Genomic DNA, 18,512 nt, shown 5'->3' with positions numbered 1-18,512 from the left:
AAATTGCGTGGTTTTCCTTCTACTGTGCGAACTAACATGGTCGGCCATTTATGGGAGTCAAAATTTTGACCCCCATAAATGGCCGACGTGTTAGTCAACAAGGTAAAAGGAAAACCACGCAATTTCGAGGCATGTTTGTGTGGATCATTGTATTCTACTTTTACAACATCTTTCTACCCATATGCATTTTATAAAAAACGGTTACAAATGCTTTTCAAAGACCAACTCGACCGATCCAAGGCAACATGTTCCTTTAAGTTAAAGGAATAAATTTTCTGGAAGTTGCATCGAAAACTGTACCCATGTGTGTTTTCTGCTTGCTTTTGTTGATGCAACCACCCTGTCTATATCCTTTAAAAAAGGCCACCACTCCTGCTTTTTTGTCAGAAAACAATACCAATATAATATGTATCAGCATTCTCCCTTGACAATGGTCCGCTGGCTGAATGCCAGTTAAAACGGAGGACAAGTCAGAACTCACTTCAAAGTCACCTGGAAATACAATTGTTTTTCTTTCAAACACAAGAGTGTATGGCTGTATGAACATAAAAGCACTATACTATTTTTTTAGTAGTTGTTTGTAACAGATTGTCAAACCCTGAGTATTTCCAAGCAAACTATGATTAGCTGATCCATAAAAACAAGAGTGTGATATAAACTTATATTGATCTCTTGCATAAGGCGCAGTGCACTTACGCGCCTATCCTGTCACCTATTTTGGGAGTCAAATGTACAGTGCACAAGGAATCAATCCCAAAACGCTGGAATGGTAGGCAAGCATTGTTTGGAGATGCCCATGTTGCGCAAGTTCTATTGCATTATGGCCAACATCAAACCCCATTCTTTATAAGTAGCTGTTGTAACTCTGTGTCATGTGCTGTTTTAAGCTATGTGTCATGTTTGCTTAAAGATCAATTCTTTATCACATGTGCATGTGGTTGTGAAATACAGGGGGGGAAAAAAACATATTTGCATGGCATATCCAATTTATATACAGAAATCTTTTTCAAAATCAATTAGATGAAATACACATATCTTTTTGTAGATTCATATTTTAAATTATGTGATATAGCAGCTAAATCAGAAAGTTGAGTACTGAAAAATTATAGGAAAAGATATTTGAGCACAATTTACTCAACTGAATTACGTCTACATAGCTTTTACAAAGTTCAAATAGTGGTTTTAGCTTGGCATTAAACACCACTTTTAGTTTCATGATGAGAAAAGAAAAGTAATTTTTGAATGTTTTTAAGAAGTGAGCTCAACCCCTGAATTTAAGGTACGGTACAGGATTGGTTAAACTGACAAAATAACCGCCCAGATTCAGAGAATAGTGAAAAATCATTTCATTTATTTATATATATATATATTTTTTTTTTGGGGGGGGGTAGGTTTTTCAGATACATTTTTTGGCAAATATGACTTCTCTTCAGAGGAAAATATATCACAGGAGAAAAACAGTGGTTCAAGTATGACCTTCATAATCAGTGAGCTCTCAGACTAAAATTAAAATTATCTTTTGACCTAATCTGGTAATCTGATAACATCGTGACTCGTCACATGGTCATTGTGTGAATCATCATTAGATTGTGGACAGTGCATAAAGAAGAGACCGGAGATAAAATGAATGTTGTACAAGGCTAAATATTTAGGTGTAGGCCTACAAACTGCTTAGAACCAGTAACTGTGGTGTTGTACGACCTAGTCCTATATATATTTTTGTTTACATCTTCCGTTGTAATATATGACCAACAAAAAAAGTGTCAAGTAACCGCCAGATTTCAAATCACCACAACTGCAGGATCCCATGCATAGAGCGATTTTTCCCCACAAGTTGTAAATGTACAACACACAAGAATGTTTACTCCCAAAATGGCGCAACTGTTGGGTGCATTGGGTCAATAAAGGGCTATCCATAAAAAATATCCTACCAGCAGTAGGGCAAACTATGGCTGTCACACTGCCCGCCCAGTCAATATTGACCGAATGGGAGACTTTGAAACGCTAGGTGGCAGCAGACTTACACTAGGTAAATATTCCCGAGACCTTTTCGCAAATGCCCTTTGCACAAGCGCCAACTGTTGATCCCTAGCTATCCCAGAATGTACCTAACTCCATGCCTAACGCATTCACCTGAGTATTTACGATAAGGTCTATAGACCCATTGCGCAAGCGCTAACTGTTGAATGAGGTGCACGCTGGTCTACCCAGCAATCAAACTTGATCGCTAGGTAGACCAGCATGCACCTCATTCCACGGCTTATGCGCGAACTGAGTATTTGCAATAAGGTCTATGTTTACGTAGTTTCGAGCACGCGCACATAACCAAGAACAATGGATTTACCAGGTAAGTCTGATGCCACCGAGCATCCCAAAAGTCCCCCATTACACCCAGATTTGTGTGTAGAGTGAAGGCTGCAGGGGAGGAGGAGGGCTTGGCCATGTGTCTGATGCCTGCTGGTCATATGTATCAGAAGATCCTGCAGGTTCTTTATGCATCATTCCTTTCAAAATCTCCAGACTTTCTCTCAGGTCTCTAAACTTTGGCCGTCTGGTAGGATCAACATTCCAGCAGCCTAACATCAAGTTGTATCTGTATTGCATGCAGAATAAATATAGGATACCAGACCATAACCACAGGACCATTATTCATTTGTCTCTCACACAAACAAAGTTGTATCCAAACTGAGGCTACAGGGGAAAAAGACTGGCAACTTCATTTCCGTCAATTCCTTTTAGTTTTGTTCAGGGTGTTTTATTAGAGATACTTTATTTGAATTGTCTAAAACCCTCCGGTATTTACTGACCCCTGTTCTAATTTTTTACAACTGAAAACAAATCTATCATCATAATTATTTTTTGTTACTTATTTAAATGACCATTTCACTATTTCTCTTCAAAAAGCATGTCACCTTTTCACCATTTCAAAGTTTCCTCTGTTTAGCTGAGATTGGTGTCATTTGGGAAAAGTAATATCTGTGTACAAGAGGTTGATGAGGACACTGAAGGCACTGGACAAATTTGGTAATTGCCAAGTTCTCACATGGTGTATCCCAACATATGCATAAAAAAACAAACCTGTGAAAATTTGGGCTCAATTGGTCATTGAAGTTGAATTGGTCATTGAAAAAAACACCCCGTGTGCTTTCAGGTTCAAATATTTTAGTGAGAAATAACCATGTTCTCAAAATCTCCATTACTGGAGGGAGTCAGTTCTCACAATGTTTATCCTATCTCCGTTGCTCGTTACCAAGTAAGTTTTTATACTAAACATATATTTTGAGTAATGACCCAACGTGTCCAATGCCTTTAAATGACAACTTACAAGGAGTTTGGGCAACCGTCCGGCTGATGGAGGCGGTGGCCTTCTTCAAGATGAAGTAGCATCTCGTGATTCCTAAGCCCAGCATAAGGTATCTTGGCATGGCAGAAAATCTCCCATATTGTTACACCAAATGACCACTAGAAATGAAATACATGAAGAAAACAACAATGAGCTTAAAACCACAGAGCAATTTTCCTAAAGAAAAAAAAATCAAAAATGAGTCTACCACAGAGCAAGTTTCTTAAAGAAAAAAACAAAAATGAGTCTTACACACAGCAATTTTGTAAAGAGAGAGTTGGAAAATGCGAGAAATAATGGCATTTCTGGCATGTTGTAAAAGAAGATTCATAAATACCTCGGACAGTTTCGCTATTCCTATTGGTGGAGAGCGCATCACGTGGTAGTGTATAAACCTTTGTTTATGACCGGTAAAAAGTGTTAATTCATGGTCGCATGTCTTGCCCATGATTCATGGGCGTGACATGCGACCTTCCACCTGAGACAGTTTCTGCATTCCTATTGGTCGAGAGCAACGACTGAAACAGTGAGTTGTGCCACATTACGCGACACTTCGTCTCGGTAAAATTATCAAGAACCAGGCCTTGTTGGGATTAAACCACTAGTTGAAAACCTCTTCACCACACATTGATTCCCTCAATAAAAAAACCTGCTAATGACAATGATAGCCGGAACACCTTTCAAAATGACAGTTTTTAAAGAAAAAACCCTTATTTTTAAACTTGTTGGAAGGTAAAGAATTGGGGTTTTAAATCCAAATAGACGCTTACATGTCATGACACGGCGAAACGTGCAGAAACAAGGGTGGGTTTTCCCGTTATTTTCTCCTGACTCCGATGACCGATTGAGCCTAAATTTTCACAGGTTTGTTTTTTTATATAGAAGTTGTGGTACACGAAGTGTGGGCTTTGGACAATACTGTTTACCAAAAGTGTCCAATGGCTTTAACCCGAACTTGTTTCTTTCCCCACTCCCCTTGCTGCCGCTTTGTATCATTTAAGACCTACCACATCACTCATTGTAGTAAAGATACCATCATTCAGGCCTTCCAAAGCAACCCATTTGATTGGGAGTGAGTTGGATGAACTCTGTTGTGTCCTCATCTTATAGAAGTTGTTCCCGTCGGTCTTCCTGGCTAGGCCAAAATCAGCCACCATGATTTTGAAGTTGTCATCCAGCCTTACATCAAAATATATAGATTCGACTCATAAATTATTCCAATGAATTCAATTCAAATCAGTTATGCAATTTTAAATCATGTTGAATTGTTTAGAAATCAATTGCTTTTCCCCACATTCTTATTTTGGGGTGTCAATCTAACTGAGTTATCCCCAACTTACCAAAAGAAAAAAAAGGAATCCAAACCACCTCTTCCTTATATTGTTGTAGCATTGTGTCTGCCATATCTCAAAAAGGCTTTCTGCCAGCTAGCCATTGGCACCAACAAGTGAAAATACACGACTATGTTCCGACACCCCTGGTGTGTCTTCCTTACCCTTGCCCCAGCCCCACGTGTAAAACATAAGGAGGATGTAGGAACACAGGGGTGTCGTCAACCCCTTGCCAAAGGTTCGGTAATATTTACATGCAGTTTCTAGTTGCCAGATCCCTGTGGATTATCTTCTTGTCTGAGATGTATTCCATTCCAGCTGCTATCTGAATCATCATGTCAAGGCGCCAGTGCAAAGCCAGCTGCAACAAATACAAACAAAACCCTAGATGAAATTTATTTCGTTTATTAATTCTAAAGATAAACTTAAAGGGGCATATGCATGTTGGAAAATACTAAATAAGTAAGGTTTGCGGTGATACCATGTGAAAATCTCTTAAATGTTAGTAGTGGTGGCTCTGAGAAGAGCTGGGTTTTTTTATAACTAAAAAAAAATCCCACTCTCCTCATCAGAGACGCCACTTCTCACACAAGATATCAATTCTGGTTGTGAAGCGAAGGGTTTCAGAAAAGTGAACATAATCACTATACTAGCCAAGAACCTCATGAAGAGTAGACAACAAAGATCATTATTTCAGTTTTCGATGTTGGAGGAAAACCCCAGCGAGTTGTTTCAGGCAAAACCCAATCCACACATTGCCCCAGCGGAATTCGAACTAGGTCACAGAGTCCACCAGGCGAGGAAAGATCACCACTACGCCAACTTGAATTTTTATTGTTTTATTATTAATTGGTTTATTGTTAAAAACACATTTCAGCCAAAGGCTGAATTACATGCAATTTACAAAGAAGAAAAATACTATATTAAAACTCAGGCAGTCTGAGACAAAGTTTTACAAGAAAGCACACAAACAGTCCTTAAAAGAAGATAATGAAAACATTATTAATCAAGTACAATTAATTGAAATGTAGAACAAAGAGCCACTACTCCAATAGCTTTATTCAACATACTGCATCTCTTTTGAACCGCTTGCCTGATGCATGTTTCCCTCCATCCTACAATCTAGACTGTTTTAAGGAATATCAACTCCTACCTTCAGCCTCCCCCAAGTTGCTTTCACATTAAATGTTACTTCTTGTAGCCCCTAAGCCAGAGTTCTAATAGCCTTGTTTGTGCCAAACTTGCATACAAAATATATTTTTAAAACTTTCCTTTTAGTGTAAGCCTATACAGGATTTCCTACCTCTGTCTTGTGGACAAGTCTGGAGTCTCTTAAGAAGGAGTTCAAGTCTCCCTTCTCCAAGTAGGGCATGACAATTAATGGTTTGATCATCTTGGAGAGTTCATATTCAAGACTTATTCCTGTAAGGAGAGGAACAGTAAAAGGGGAAGAGTTGGCAAGAATCTCAAATTTCATAGCACTACTGCGGAACTCTGCTCAAGATTACAGCCAATAGAATCAAATACCTTAATACACATCACGTCACCTTAAAGGATTTTGTGTACTTTTTGTACGCCAAAAACCATAGAGTTATATATAAGAACTAGAGGGTGCACGAGTGATGCTTCGTGCACAAACGCCACGGGACCGCAAGATGACAAGCGCGTCATTCTGCACGCGCGTTGAATATGAAATACACGTTTGAGTTTTTTTTTATTGAACGCTCACGCGATGCTGTTTGTTCAACTTACAAAATGGCCGCACAAACACACGCTGTGAGATAGCTGTTTTGTCAACTTAGAAAATGGCCGTCGGCTCGCATACCAGGGCGCGTATATAGGCCAGTGCGCGCTCTAGTTCTTATATATAACTCTATGGCCAAAAACACAAAAGTGCACAGATTTACATTAAACTTACATGGTTTATAGATATGTAATAATGGTAGAAAGCTTCTCTTATAATATTACTTGCTGAGATGGTTTAGTTTTTAAGAAAAGAGTAAAACAGTTTCACAACAATAGTTTTCATGTTAGCAAGCACAACGGATTTATGCAGATTATTAGTGACTCTCATGAAAACTTTGCTCTGTGACAAAAATCTACAGGCAAATCACTCTGGTGGGATTCTAGCCCAAAACCTTTGCATTCAGTGCTAGAGCAGATGTCTTGCCACTAAACCATCGAGCTAGCCCCATAGCTTTCTTAAGTGTGATTTCAAAATACAAATCACTATGGTAATTATTGACAACTTACCATATGATGAATCTCAGTGCTTTGTGAAATAGGCTCCAGCTGGGCCTGGTTTTACAAAGCACTTATATGAGATTCATCTAATAAGTTAAGTACCGTATTTTCCTGCGGATAAGACGCTCGGCGGACAAGGCGCAGGACGCTAAAATGACCAAAACAGTGGTCTATATTATGACATCACATTTTGCTTGGCAATTGAGATTGATTTGCACCCGAGATCTGTCTCGACTCTTTGTGAAATCAGCCCCTGGTTTCTATTTTCATTTCGTTACCAACTTCATGCACTGTGGTTGTCTTTCTGGCTCAATTAGGGACAGTGTTAAATATGCATCTAAGTCGACTATTGATTTATGTGAAAGCATAAGCTTGCTGTTCTGTGATTAAGTTGATGAGTGGTTCTAAGAACTGTGGCCCTGTCCACCACCCATCTTGCTCTTATCCGCTGAGCTGTTTGCCAGTTCCTTCTTCACTCTTTCTTTTATCCCAAGATACTTCCAAAACGACTATTATTAATATTAAAGCAAACATTTACACTCATGTTAAACCAGGCCTCAAAATAACCCACGGCACCCACAGCAATTGCAGTGGTTCTCTGCGCTATTCCTGTGGTGCCCTAATTGCAGAGTTCCATTGCAAATTTACATTTGCCTCCTAGTAATATCAGAGGAAAAATGATTTGCCCCTTCATGAGCGAAGTTCAAGGCCTGTTAAAGGCAGTGGACACTATTAGTAATTACTCAAAATAATTATCAGCATAAAACCTCATTTGGTAACGAGTAATGGGGAGAGGTTGATAGTATAAAACATTGTGAGAAACGGCTCCCTCTGAAGTGACGTAGTTTTCGAGAAAGAAGTAATTTTCCACGAATTTGATATCAAGACCTCAAGTTTAGAATTTGAGATCTCGAAATCAGCATAAAGGTGTTTTTTTCTTTCATAGTTATCTCGCAACTCCGACGACCAATCAAGCTCAAATTTTCACAGGTTTGTTATTTTATGCATATGTTGAGATACACCAAGTGAGAAGACTGGTCTTTGACAATTACTAAAAGTGTCCAGTGTCTTTAAACTATATATACTTGTTTGTGTGCAATTTAACCTTCAAATAATTCCCTTATAATAAGAACTTACCCATGATATTCAGGACATTGGGATGACTGAAGTCTACTGTCATCATTCCTTCTTCGATGAGATTTCTAGCCTGACCATTCCAGTTTTCTATCACAAAAACAAAACTTGTCTGTGTTATGAAATATATCTTTATTTAAAGAGATCTAATAGACTACTGACACCTATCTGTTGCTTGCAATCTCTATTGGATCTTTATGGAAAGGTTTGCGGTAACACCATGTAATGACTATCTCTAATGAGTTAGGGTGTTCTGAAAAGAAGAGTTGGTTTCAACTTTCTATTGGATCGTTAAAGTAAATCTTAGTTTAAAGGGAAGGTACACGTTTGGTAATTGTCAAAGACCAGTCCTCTCACTTGGTGTATCCCATCATAACCATAAAATAACAAGCCTGTGAAAATTTGGGCTCAATTGGTCATCGAAGTTGCAAGAAAATCATGAAAGAAAAAAACACCCTTGTTGGACGAAATTGTGTGCTTTCAGATAAGAATATCTAGCTAGAAGTCTTTTATTATTTTAGTAAGAAGTTACCTCTTTCTCAAAAACTCTGTTAGTTCAGAGGGAGTCGTTTCCCACAATGTTTTATCAACAGCTCTCCAATGCTTGTTACCAAGTCAGTTTTTAAGTTAATATTTGTTTTGAGTAATTACCAAACATGTACCTTCCCTTTAATCCACAGTGGTAAACAGGACTGAATTTGTTCACTATCTATTTGAAACTCACAAATATACAATACAATGACCAACACAGTAAAAGTTGCAGGAAATTATACATACAAATGTTACAACCAAAATAATTTTATGAACATTAGAAGATCGTACTCGGCAAAACAAAGTTAGGAAAAGTCTTTCAAAATTCAGATCCAGATTAAAACAGAATACTTTGTTACTAGTGTTGCTAGTACTCAATAATATGAGTACCGTCTTAATGATACAGCTGTCGATTTCACAAAACTCTTCCTAACTTAAGATTAATCTTAGGACTTAGGACGAGTCCCACCCCTGCACTGTAGCATGCAGACCTTAAGATTAATCCTAACTCGAGAGTCGAGATAAGATGAGTCCAAACTCTATGTGAAATTGACCCCAGGTACTTGTACTATGCAAGCCAACTCAATAAGTCCATACTCGACCCGGCTGAACTGAAAACGTACTCAGACTGTTTTTTTTTAAATCAGAGTTCGACTACATTTTCAGTTCTTTGGTCAAAATACAACATTCCTTTTTGCTTTCCTATACTTTGCATTAATACAAGGAAAAGATAAATAAAGCTCTCGCAGCGTCAATTAAAAGTTGTATGTGATGTAGGCTATTTGTGTTAAAAAGGTACATGTACTAATCATAGCAAGCACAGATTGTCATACAAAAATTATGCTTAAATGGAAGGTACACATTTGGTAACTATTTACTCAAAACAAATATTAACTTAAAAACTGACTTGGTAACGAGCATTGGAGAGCTGTTGACAGTGAGAAACAGCTTTGTCTGAAGTAGCAAAGACTTTGAGAAAAATAATTTCTCACTAAAAAAAATAAAAGACTTATAGCCTAGCCAGAAGTCTTTTATTCCTGTCGGAATACACACAAATTCGTCCCACAAGGTTGTTTTTTCTCCCATCATTTTCTCCCACCCTATTAGATGAACAATTTAGCTCAAATTTTAACAGGTCTGTTATTTTATGTTTATGTTTGGGATACACCAAGTGAGAAGACTGGTCTTTGACAATTACCAAACGTGTACCTTCCCTTTAATAAAAAAATAACAGTATTAAAATACAAAACTCATTTTGCAGTCCTTGTTTTAAATTATTCGTACTCGTACCCACACTCAGATATCCAAGTTTGTGGTACTCGGCTTTTGGACTCAGTACTCGGATATTCTCACAGTACTCAGACCACTGTTCTACATGTAATACTCAATGGCCCAAGTACTCCAACTTGAGTACTACTCGTGCACCCTAGTACTCATAAGTACTTAATACTGGACTAAGAAGTACTTGACGACAGCACTAGTTTTCATCAAGTCATATCTACTACTTCATCTGACAAAAAATTCCTTGGTTATGACCGGATGTAGTGATAGTGGATGCCGATTACCTTTGATTATCTTGACAGCCACTTTTTGCCCCCCTCTGTAGGTAGACTCAGTGGCTAACATACCGAGATGAACCTGGGAGTATTGGCCTGAAGTGGAATTCAAAAACTCAGAATGAAAAACTTAAACATTAGTCTCTAACTATTGTTGTTGATCAGAAATTGGCCCCTAACATCCTAACTCAATTAGAACACAAAAAGGGTAAGAGTTTTTATCCTTAAAATGAATGAAAAAAACACTTCTTGTCTATCAAGTAAGTACTTAAGGTATAACTTTTTTTTTGGGGGGGGGGGTATGGGTTGGTGGCATGGTAATCTTCACTGTGTATGATATCTGAGATCTCAGCCAATCTTATGCCTCGCACGTCTACACATCCGATGCTTTGCAGTTAACAAGCCCCAACCCACCAGTCCTCAATATGTCCATCCTACAATGTAGTTTGATTTGTTGAAACCTAAGTCCCTTTGTGTTTATATTAAACGACATCCCCACTTTCAGTAATTGAGTGGTGAAAGTAATTTTGGAAGCTAGCATTACTTAACTTTATCATAACCTTCATTACAACTGTTATTTTATTATAATCTTCTAAGCTAAAAAGTTTTGAACTTTTTTAGAAAAAACAAACATTTTCTTTAAAACAAGGAAGTTGGCGCGATGGCTGTTCATGTACAACACACCTTGCTCATAAATGTGTACAAAGTTACACTGTGGGAGAACAAAAACATGCATTGCGTTTTCACTTTCCTTTGCATTGCATCATAATAAGGAAATAAAAATGACCAAACATATCAACTTTCATGATCATTGCTTTTGATAGTTTCGTATGATTTTAAACTTTGCATGGTGGAAATACAATATGGAAAGGTTTGCAGTAACACCATGTAAAGACTATCTCTAAATGAGTTGGGGTGGTTCTGAAAAGAATCGTTGGTTTCAACTCGATGCACTGATTGTCTTCTGGAGATAAGGAAAGAAAAAAAAGTGAGATACCTTCGCCGATGACTTTATGGAAAGAGAGTTTTTCCCGGGGGATGAGAATGGATTGAAGTCTCTCTTTCATCTGTTCATCGAATGCCAACTCATCCACTGAGAAGGGAAGAAGGAGTGGAAGAGAAAAGATATCAGCAAAGGTCAAACTTAGTTCGAGCTTCATTCATTTTTCAATTGATACTTGTCTTTATGAAAGTGGAAAAAAGAACTAACAAATTTCAAATTCACTTACATTGTTGAAATTTGAAACTGTTCCAAAATGAAATACCTACAAAATGTTTGCATGTGTCATGGACAATGCAAACATGTACCATACAAAATGGTTTGTACATGGCTGACGGACTTGAGATAATGTTGGGAGTCTAAAAGAAAATTCAATTTAGTTTTTCATTAACTACTTTAGCAGCGTGTTCTTCGCTGGAAGGATTTATAACTAAATGAAATTATGAAAAGTATTATGAGCTTGGCTGCTTCGCCTGCTCGTAATGAACAAAAAGGGGCAATACTTGTGCCAACAAAATAATACAGTACCTTAACTTGTAGGAATAAACTAATAGGCTTGTAGCTGCAGTGTGTCTATTAGCCGTGTACTACTGCCAAATAGCTCACCACAGCAACAAGTGTCTTAGGAAAAGTAATGTGAAATAAGAGTCGAATGGAATACGATAGTTGGTTGTAAAAGCGATTACTGTTTAAAGGGACAATATACATACAACGAGTAGGTTGGTTTGCTGTGCTTGCTCGTCAGTCGTAAAAACGAAGTTCGAGAGAGAGTGCGTATGCATGTCGAGCTTTATATTCCCGTGGGGTTGGAGAAACGCACATTGCGTGACGTAATGAAAATAATGTTCGAGGGCCGCCTGGGCGTGTTTTATGGGACAAAGGAAAATACTGTAAGGGCTAGCTACACTACCACTTCTCGTTGGTGGAGTTTTTGTGCAATGCCTGAAATGAAAGCTTATAACTTTCTCAAAACTATATAACATTGTATAATAGCTATTTTAAATTGAGTTCTAGAGTTGTGGGGTCAAATTGGCCAGAAGTTGCATCTATGTACAATATCTTCTTTTCTCTGCATCTTTGCTACATTCTCTGGAACCAAAAACTTCTCTTCCTATATAAACAAAATGTCACACACGATTGACAACAAATAAAGTAGTAAAGAGTACATTTTTTCATGGAGTTTTCATCAAGCAAACTCACACTTGAGTCTTTCCCAGAACTCTTTGGGGTTCAATGTGAAGTCTACATGACCATCATATATGGTGTCCTTGGGGTTAAAGTTGACCAATATGCGCTGCATATATATCTTTCTCCTGTATAGGAAATGGAACACAGTTTCAAATTGTTATCAGTCTTAAAGAAAAAATAATAAGATAATTGGTTTTGTCAACTTGTGGGCTATCGATGCTTCACACCAGCGTCACTTGTAGCTACAGTCCGCAATGTTAGTAGTCAAGTCATGCCCCAGGAAGCAGTGCATGTAAACTTGCAAAACCTAAAATGCACCTTACACTGTATATAACACACAACGGGACAGCGACTTCACAAATAGTGTCACTGCTGCGAAGTGAGTTCCTGAAATTGGTTCCATTGTTTCGAAGCTTGCTCGAAGTTATCGTCAGGAGACTGAAGAGTGTGAGCGATATTTAGGTTTCAGTGTAGAGTCAGTCACTGCTCTGAACTAAAGGCTCAGGGTTATTACCCAAATGCAAACTTACATCTCCTGGAAGCAGATCACACAGCACAGTAGAATGAAGAGACCTCCAGCAAGTGCGGCACCGCCTAGAATTATCCATGAATTTGTGTCTGCGGTTATAGATATTGGTTTCAGAGTATACGTAGCATTTTCAGTCATACCTTCCAACAAAGAATATGCAGAGATATAAGAAAAGACAACAATATTGTTAAAATTTAGTGAGGTTTGCTGTTATAGCACCATGTGTAAATCTCTTTTGAGTTGTGTTGGTTCTAAAAAGAACCGGTGCTTGACAACACCACGTTTTGATCAGTATGCTCTGATTGTCTCAGGAGGAAGACCGCTGATCATAAGAGATTTCAAATGGTGCTACCCCAAACCTCACCTAATTTTACTCCCACCATGCAAAGTTTAAAATCATACAACAATTATTCACTTCTGCAAACTTAATACTGAAATCACGCATTCAAATTTTAAAAACAATAATAAAGACATCCATACAGTATCATAAAAGCATCTTTATAGGAAAACACATGATTATATAAAAGAAGAATAAATAAAAACAAAATGGAGTTCTACAAAATGAAGTTCTACACATTCAAAATGAAAATCATTTAGAGGATTTGTTTTAGAGTGGAGTATTCTAGATTGTGATACTCGACATTGTAAATAACACTATAAAGAATGTAAGCTGGTAAACTGTTCGTATCAACAAAGTTAAATAAATACACAACAACAACTGATAAATAATCAAGTGGTAAATATTGATATTAAGTATGCTTTGGAAAAAATAATTTATTGAAAACATACCTTCAGCCTGCATACCTTCCATTGGCTTGATATATGTTATCCAATGCCTAGGTGTCTGTTCATAAAAGCTGGTCTCTGGAAGAGTACATTCAGTGTTGTTCTGTAGTTTGCAGTGAAGTGTACATCAAAGAAATGTTAAACTTGCATCAGGGAAGAAGGATATTAGTTGGAGTTTACCCCATTCACTCCAATGTAGTACCCGTTGCTTACAAAAATAAAAGCCTTGAACTACCTCTAGATTTGAACTGCCTATAGGTCCTGTGGGTAGACGTCATCTGCTCTAGAGTGGAAAAAGCTTGTGGGTCCACTCCCATCCGAGATATGCCTGTGATTTTTGTTTCACATGAAAGGGAAAGTGTTGATTTAACAAATACACCCTAGGTAAAACACACGCAATTTATGCATTATTATAAAAGTATTAATAAAGGCCAAGTCTGTCTACAGCAAGAGACAATGAGATCTGTGGTGTAAAGATAATGGAGAAGAGAATACTGCTTAGCAAATGTCTGAGAGGGGCAACAATGTAAACTTCATGGAGTTGTCTTGAATCCAGCTGTTTCTGCTATAAGCAAGATTGTCTGTGCTAAGCAAGTTTATGTGCTTACAGGCTTTATGAACCCAGTAAAATAAGCAAACCCAGTAAAATATGCAAAGAGGCAGGTCTCTCTATAGCAGAAGAAATGAAGCAAGAGGTTTGGCAAACTCATGTAAGTGAAATTTGGTAACAATTTTCTCACTGAATTACTTTGATTAGCTGTGAATTATTGTGATTTTTGCAACATTGAATAAATGTATAATGACTGATTGATCATGGGTATTATATCAGGTTTGTTACTATACCAATTGCCACAAGTTTCTAAAAGAAAATATAAAAAAATAGGCTTCCACACTTTCAGTTTAAATTATTTGTCAACCAATATAAATTCGTACTTACCCTAAGTATTAGGGGTTTTACCTCTTATTCATCAGCCATCAGAATAAGAAAGTTGGTTATATCAACAACACGCCTCAGCACAGTTAAATGGCCAAAAAAAGGATAAAGCATTTAAATCCTGACGAGGAAATACTTCATGACAAGTCTTTCCTGTATAATATCATGACTTGATTCTAATTTTTTCTCTGAGGGACAGAAAATGAAATTCTTTTTTTTTTTTAAGAGTACTTCACAATTATTGTTTATTTAATTGTTGACCCCGCTGAGGTAACTTTACTATCCAAAAGGTCACACTTCAAGTCTAACTTTCAGTATCGGAACAACCTTCAAATTAATTAGAATTATTCTTCTTCCCAATTCTCTCTCAGTTGTGCCATAACGGGGAAAAGTTTATCTAAGTAATCTAAATTGGTTTTTTTGGGGGGTGGGGGGGTTCACCCTGAGGGTTTTGTTCACAATAAAATTTTTATCAAATTTCAGAGAAAAAAAAAACAATCAAAAATTGGGTTTATCAGAATGTTGATAAATGTTGAAATCAAAATAAGCAATGGTGTTTTGGGCATCTCCAATGAGTACTTTCTTTACTATGACAGCTTTTTAGATCATTAAATAAGCTTTTTAGATGATTTGTCTACTGTGAAAAATGGTTTTTTAATTTGGGGGTGAACAAATAGCTATAATTTGAATCTACCCCCTCCCTTTCCAAGCATAATTATTACCAATCCAATACGCTGTCTTCAAAAAGAAAGAATTTCATTAAAAAATAACTATTTTGAACAGAGTCCAGGCAATGTGGCAGAGCTCATAAAGATGGATATGCAAGAGGGGAATTAATTGATACACCAGTGGTACACAAGGAAGTTTTTAAATCAATGTTTAGAAACCCTTTTAGATGTTTCATCACAAAAATACACAATAATGAAAACACAACTTGATAAGCGTATCTAAGTTGGCCTTGAAAGGCAAGAAGTGTTTAATTTTTTATTCACGTTTTCATATTCAATGGCATTTTAGTTTTGTTTCATATTATTACTAATGGCAAATAAACACAAACAGATAACGATTTCAATGAAAATTTCTGGGGCTTCAAGGGAAATCAGTTTAAATTATTAGTTTTTGATTCAGTTCAAAATACTTAAAATCTTTGGGGCAAGTAAATAAAAAGCTGAGTGAATTTAAACTGTTGATGTAAAGAATGACCGTGTCACTCAACTGTTCTCATCTCATGTAAATCATGAACTGTTTGTGTTTTGTATGTGTTTTAATGCCAAATAAATAATAGTAGTTATTCACTACTGTGTGTCATTTTAAAAGGTCAAATTCAGTTTTGTGATCCACTCGTTTTCTAATAGATCCTTATAAAAATAGAGACAAATAACAAGTCTCTAATTTCACGTTAAAGTTGTGTAAAACGCTGTGTTTGATACCCTCAAAGTGTAAATTTTATTATTATCAAAAATGTGTTTATGGCATCACACATCTTTGATGATATTCAATCAAAAAGACAATCTCAATTGAGTTTGAGTTTGCTTTTGTTGTCCAATGACATCATGTTCTAAATTTTGCTCTGAAAGAGTATTAAACAACATGATATTTTTTACAAAATTGTAATGCGAGGTAAACTGCTCACAAAAAGTAAGGAAACTTTTTTAATTCCAGTATATTTGTTATATTTAATACTCTCTTTGCATATGGTATATATCATTGCAAAGCTGAACTGTTCCTTTTTAAAATGATACCACATTTGCAATGATTACATGTTGCTGGACTTGTCTACATGAATAACAATGAGGCAAAGTCACAAATCAAATGTGCCAAAGTTACAGTTGTCTGTGAATGGTCAACAGGTAATGCTCAATAATCGAACCGATTGAGCTTTTCAGAACCATTAATGATTTACAAAATTATTTGCACCAGTGAGCTCATCGGACAGTAACCCTCATTTCATGAAAAACACCTTGTTTGATGGGTATTTGCAAGACGATATTCTACAGCCGAATGCAGTCCCATATTTGCAGACTCTTGGACCAAATGCCATCTTTCAAGATGACAACGCTCGCCCCTATCGAGCCCGACTGGTGACTGACTACCGGAAAAATGTTGGGGTGCACCGGATGGATTGGCCCTATAACAGTCCAGACCTGAATCCCATGGAACATCTGTTGGACCAGCTTGGCCTCGCTGTCCGCGCCACAACCACCAACACATCAACTGTGGCTGACCTAACCAGGTTGCTTAATAAAGAATGGAACGCCATCCCTCATCATCAGCGCATCACAATACTTGTGTGCAGTATGAGAAGAAGGTGCCAGGCTGTCATCAACGCCTTCGGATCATCCACTTGTTACTGAACTTTTTGTATCAACAAAGTGTATTAAGATCAGTAAGTTGTCTTGCTCTATACCAAATGTCTTGTCTCAATAAAGTGAATTAAGATCAGCAAGTTGTCTTGCTTGTTTGAGTTACAGTGTCAATTTGATTGTTCACACAGTAACACAAAATTGCTAATTTTGGCACATTTGATTTGTGACTTTGTCTCATTCTCATTAACGTGGTCAAGTCCAGCAGCATGTAATCATTGCAATTGTGGTATAATTTTAAAGAGGAACAGTTCAGCTTTGCAATGATATATACCATATACAAAGAGAGTATTAAATAATAACAACTATACTGGATTGAAAAAAGTTTCCTTACTTTTTGTGAGCAGTTTAGATACTTGAAAGTTTCTCCACACTTCCACAAGCACTCTATCTATTGGCAAACAAGTGCATCACAAATCTCAAACTGACTTGAAGCCCACATTTAATGCTGCTGTGCTTATATGTAATGTCATACTTTGGTATTAACCCCGAAGAAACAAATGTGAAATTAATAACCCAAAGCCTCCATATTATAAAGGCAGTTAAAGCATCCTATAAAATTATTTTGTCTGAAATTTCCCTGTTAGCTAAACATCAATAAAGGTGTGTGGACAATTTTTAATCTCAAAAACTTATCTCTGGACAAAAGACTTATTAGGAAAAACAATGCCCCTAGGTACAAATAATAAACTTGATAAAATTTTCACTTTGGTCATAAGCAGTATTAAAGCTATTAGAAATTTTATTATGACAGATATCAATGGAAGATCCATTAGTTGAAAAATATTTTCCTTTTTACAATTTTTAATACAAGTACACTCCTAGATAAATACTTCTTTGAATAACACACAGCCTTCAGGTAGTGCACTGTATTTAGCCCCTTTTCTTGTGTTGTCCTTCACAACCTAAACTCACGAACTAATTATTATTTCCAAAAATATAATTTGAAAGATTGAGACATATATTAATTCCTGATTTTTATTTATCGCCACTATTTTAAAACTAAATTATTTAAATTAACCAATTAATTCCTTTAAAAATATAATATCCTAAAGCTAAAAATCAAACTAATTCCTAGATTAAATAAAAAATAACAAATGAAGCTACCCTGAAGCACTGGAGAGGGTTAAGCTACATACTAAGCTGCACGTTATATTGCATTACACATTCTGCAATCTGAACATTGGTCCACAGGCAAAACTATGTAGATAAGTAGGCTACATAAGAGGTAACTCCAACAACTAGTCAATGTTAAAAGGGTTGAAGCTTAGGTTGCCCTTAGTAATACCCTTAACTACAGCTACGGCTGTTTAAAAGAATTGGACACCTTTGGTAATTGTCAAAGACTAGTCTTCTCACTTGGTGTATCTCAACATATGCATCACATAACAAACATGTTAAAATTTGGTTGTCAAAGTTGCAAGAGAATAATGGAAGAAAAATACACAACTTGTGTGCTTTCAAAGCTTGATTTCGAGACCTCAGCTGAGGTCTCGAAATCAATTCAAATATTTAAGTGAGAAATTACTTCTGTCTCAAGAACAAGGTTACTTCAGAGGGAGCCTTTTTGTCA

General features: G+C 36.8%; 1 protein-coding gene across 1 annotated transcript; it reads right to left on the bottom strand.

The window, feature by feature from the left end:
- Nucleotides 1-62: 62 nt before the first annotated feature.
- On the bottom strand, nt 63-14,668 carry LOC139935635 (tyrosine-protein kinase receptor TYRO3-like). The gene is made up of 12 exons (XM_071930127.1): nt 14,580-14,668; nt 13,646-13,970; nt 12,858-12,996; nt 12,340-12,452; nt 11,137-11,232; nt 10,149-10,235; nt 8,056-8,142; nt 5,978-6,096; nt 4,929-5,035; nt 4,351-4,522; nt 3,326-3,462; nt 63-2,593 (listed from the first exon to the last, which is right to left on the bottom strand). Exons 2-12 carry the CDS (start codon nt 13,665-13,667, stop codon nt 2,386-2,388), a joined length of 1,287 nt encoding a protein of 428 aa, XP_071786228.1. The 5' UTR covers nt 13,668-13,970; nt 14,580-14,668; the 3' UTR covers nt 63-2,385.
- Between the last annotated feature and the right edge of the window lie 3,844 nt (nt 14,669-18,512).

This window comes from Asterias amurensis, chromosome 1 (genome assembly GCF_032118995.1).
Source record: "Asterias amurensis chromosome 1, ASM3211899v1".
NCBI classification, from domain to species: Eukaryota; Metazoa; Echinodermata; class Asteroidea; order Forcipulatida; family Asteriidae; genus Asterias; species Asterias amurensis.
Note: the sequence above shows the minus strand (reverse complement) of the source record. Positions and strands in the feature narration are given on the sequence as shown.

Excerpts from the sequence above, each read along its gene's own strand:
- LOC139935635 (XM_071930127.1), bottom strand. The coding sequence starts at position 13,667 with ATGGAAGGTATGCAGGCTGAAG. Across the intron at positions 12,453-12,857 it reads GTGATCTGCTTCCAGGAGAT|GAGAAAGATATATATGCAGC; the intron begins GTAAGTTTGCAT and ends TTTCCTATACAG. Across the intron at positions 3,463-4,350 it reads TTACTACAATGAGTGATGTG|TGGTCATTTGGTGTAACAAT; the intron begins GTAGGTCTTAAA and ends TTTCATTTCTAG.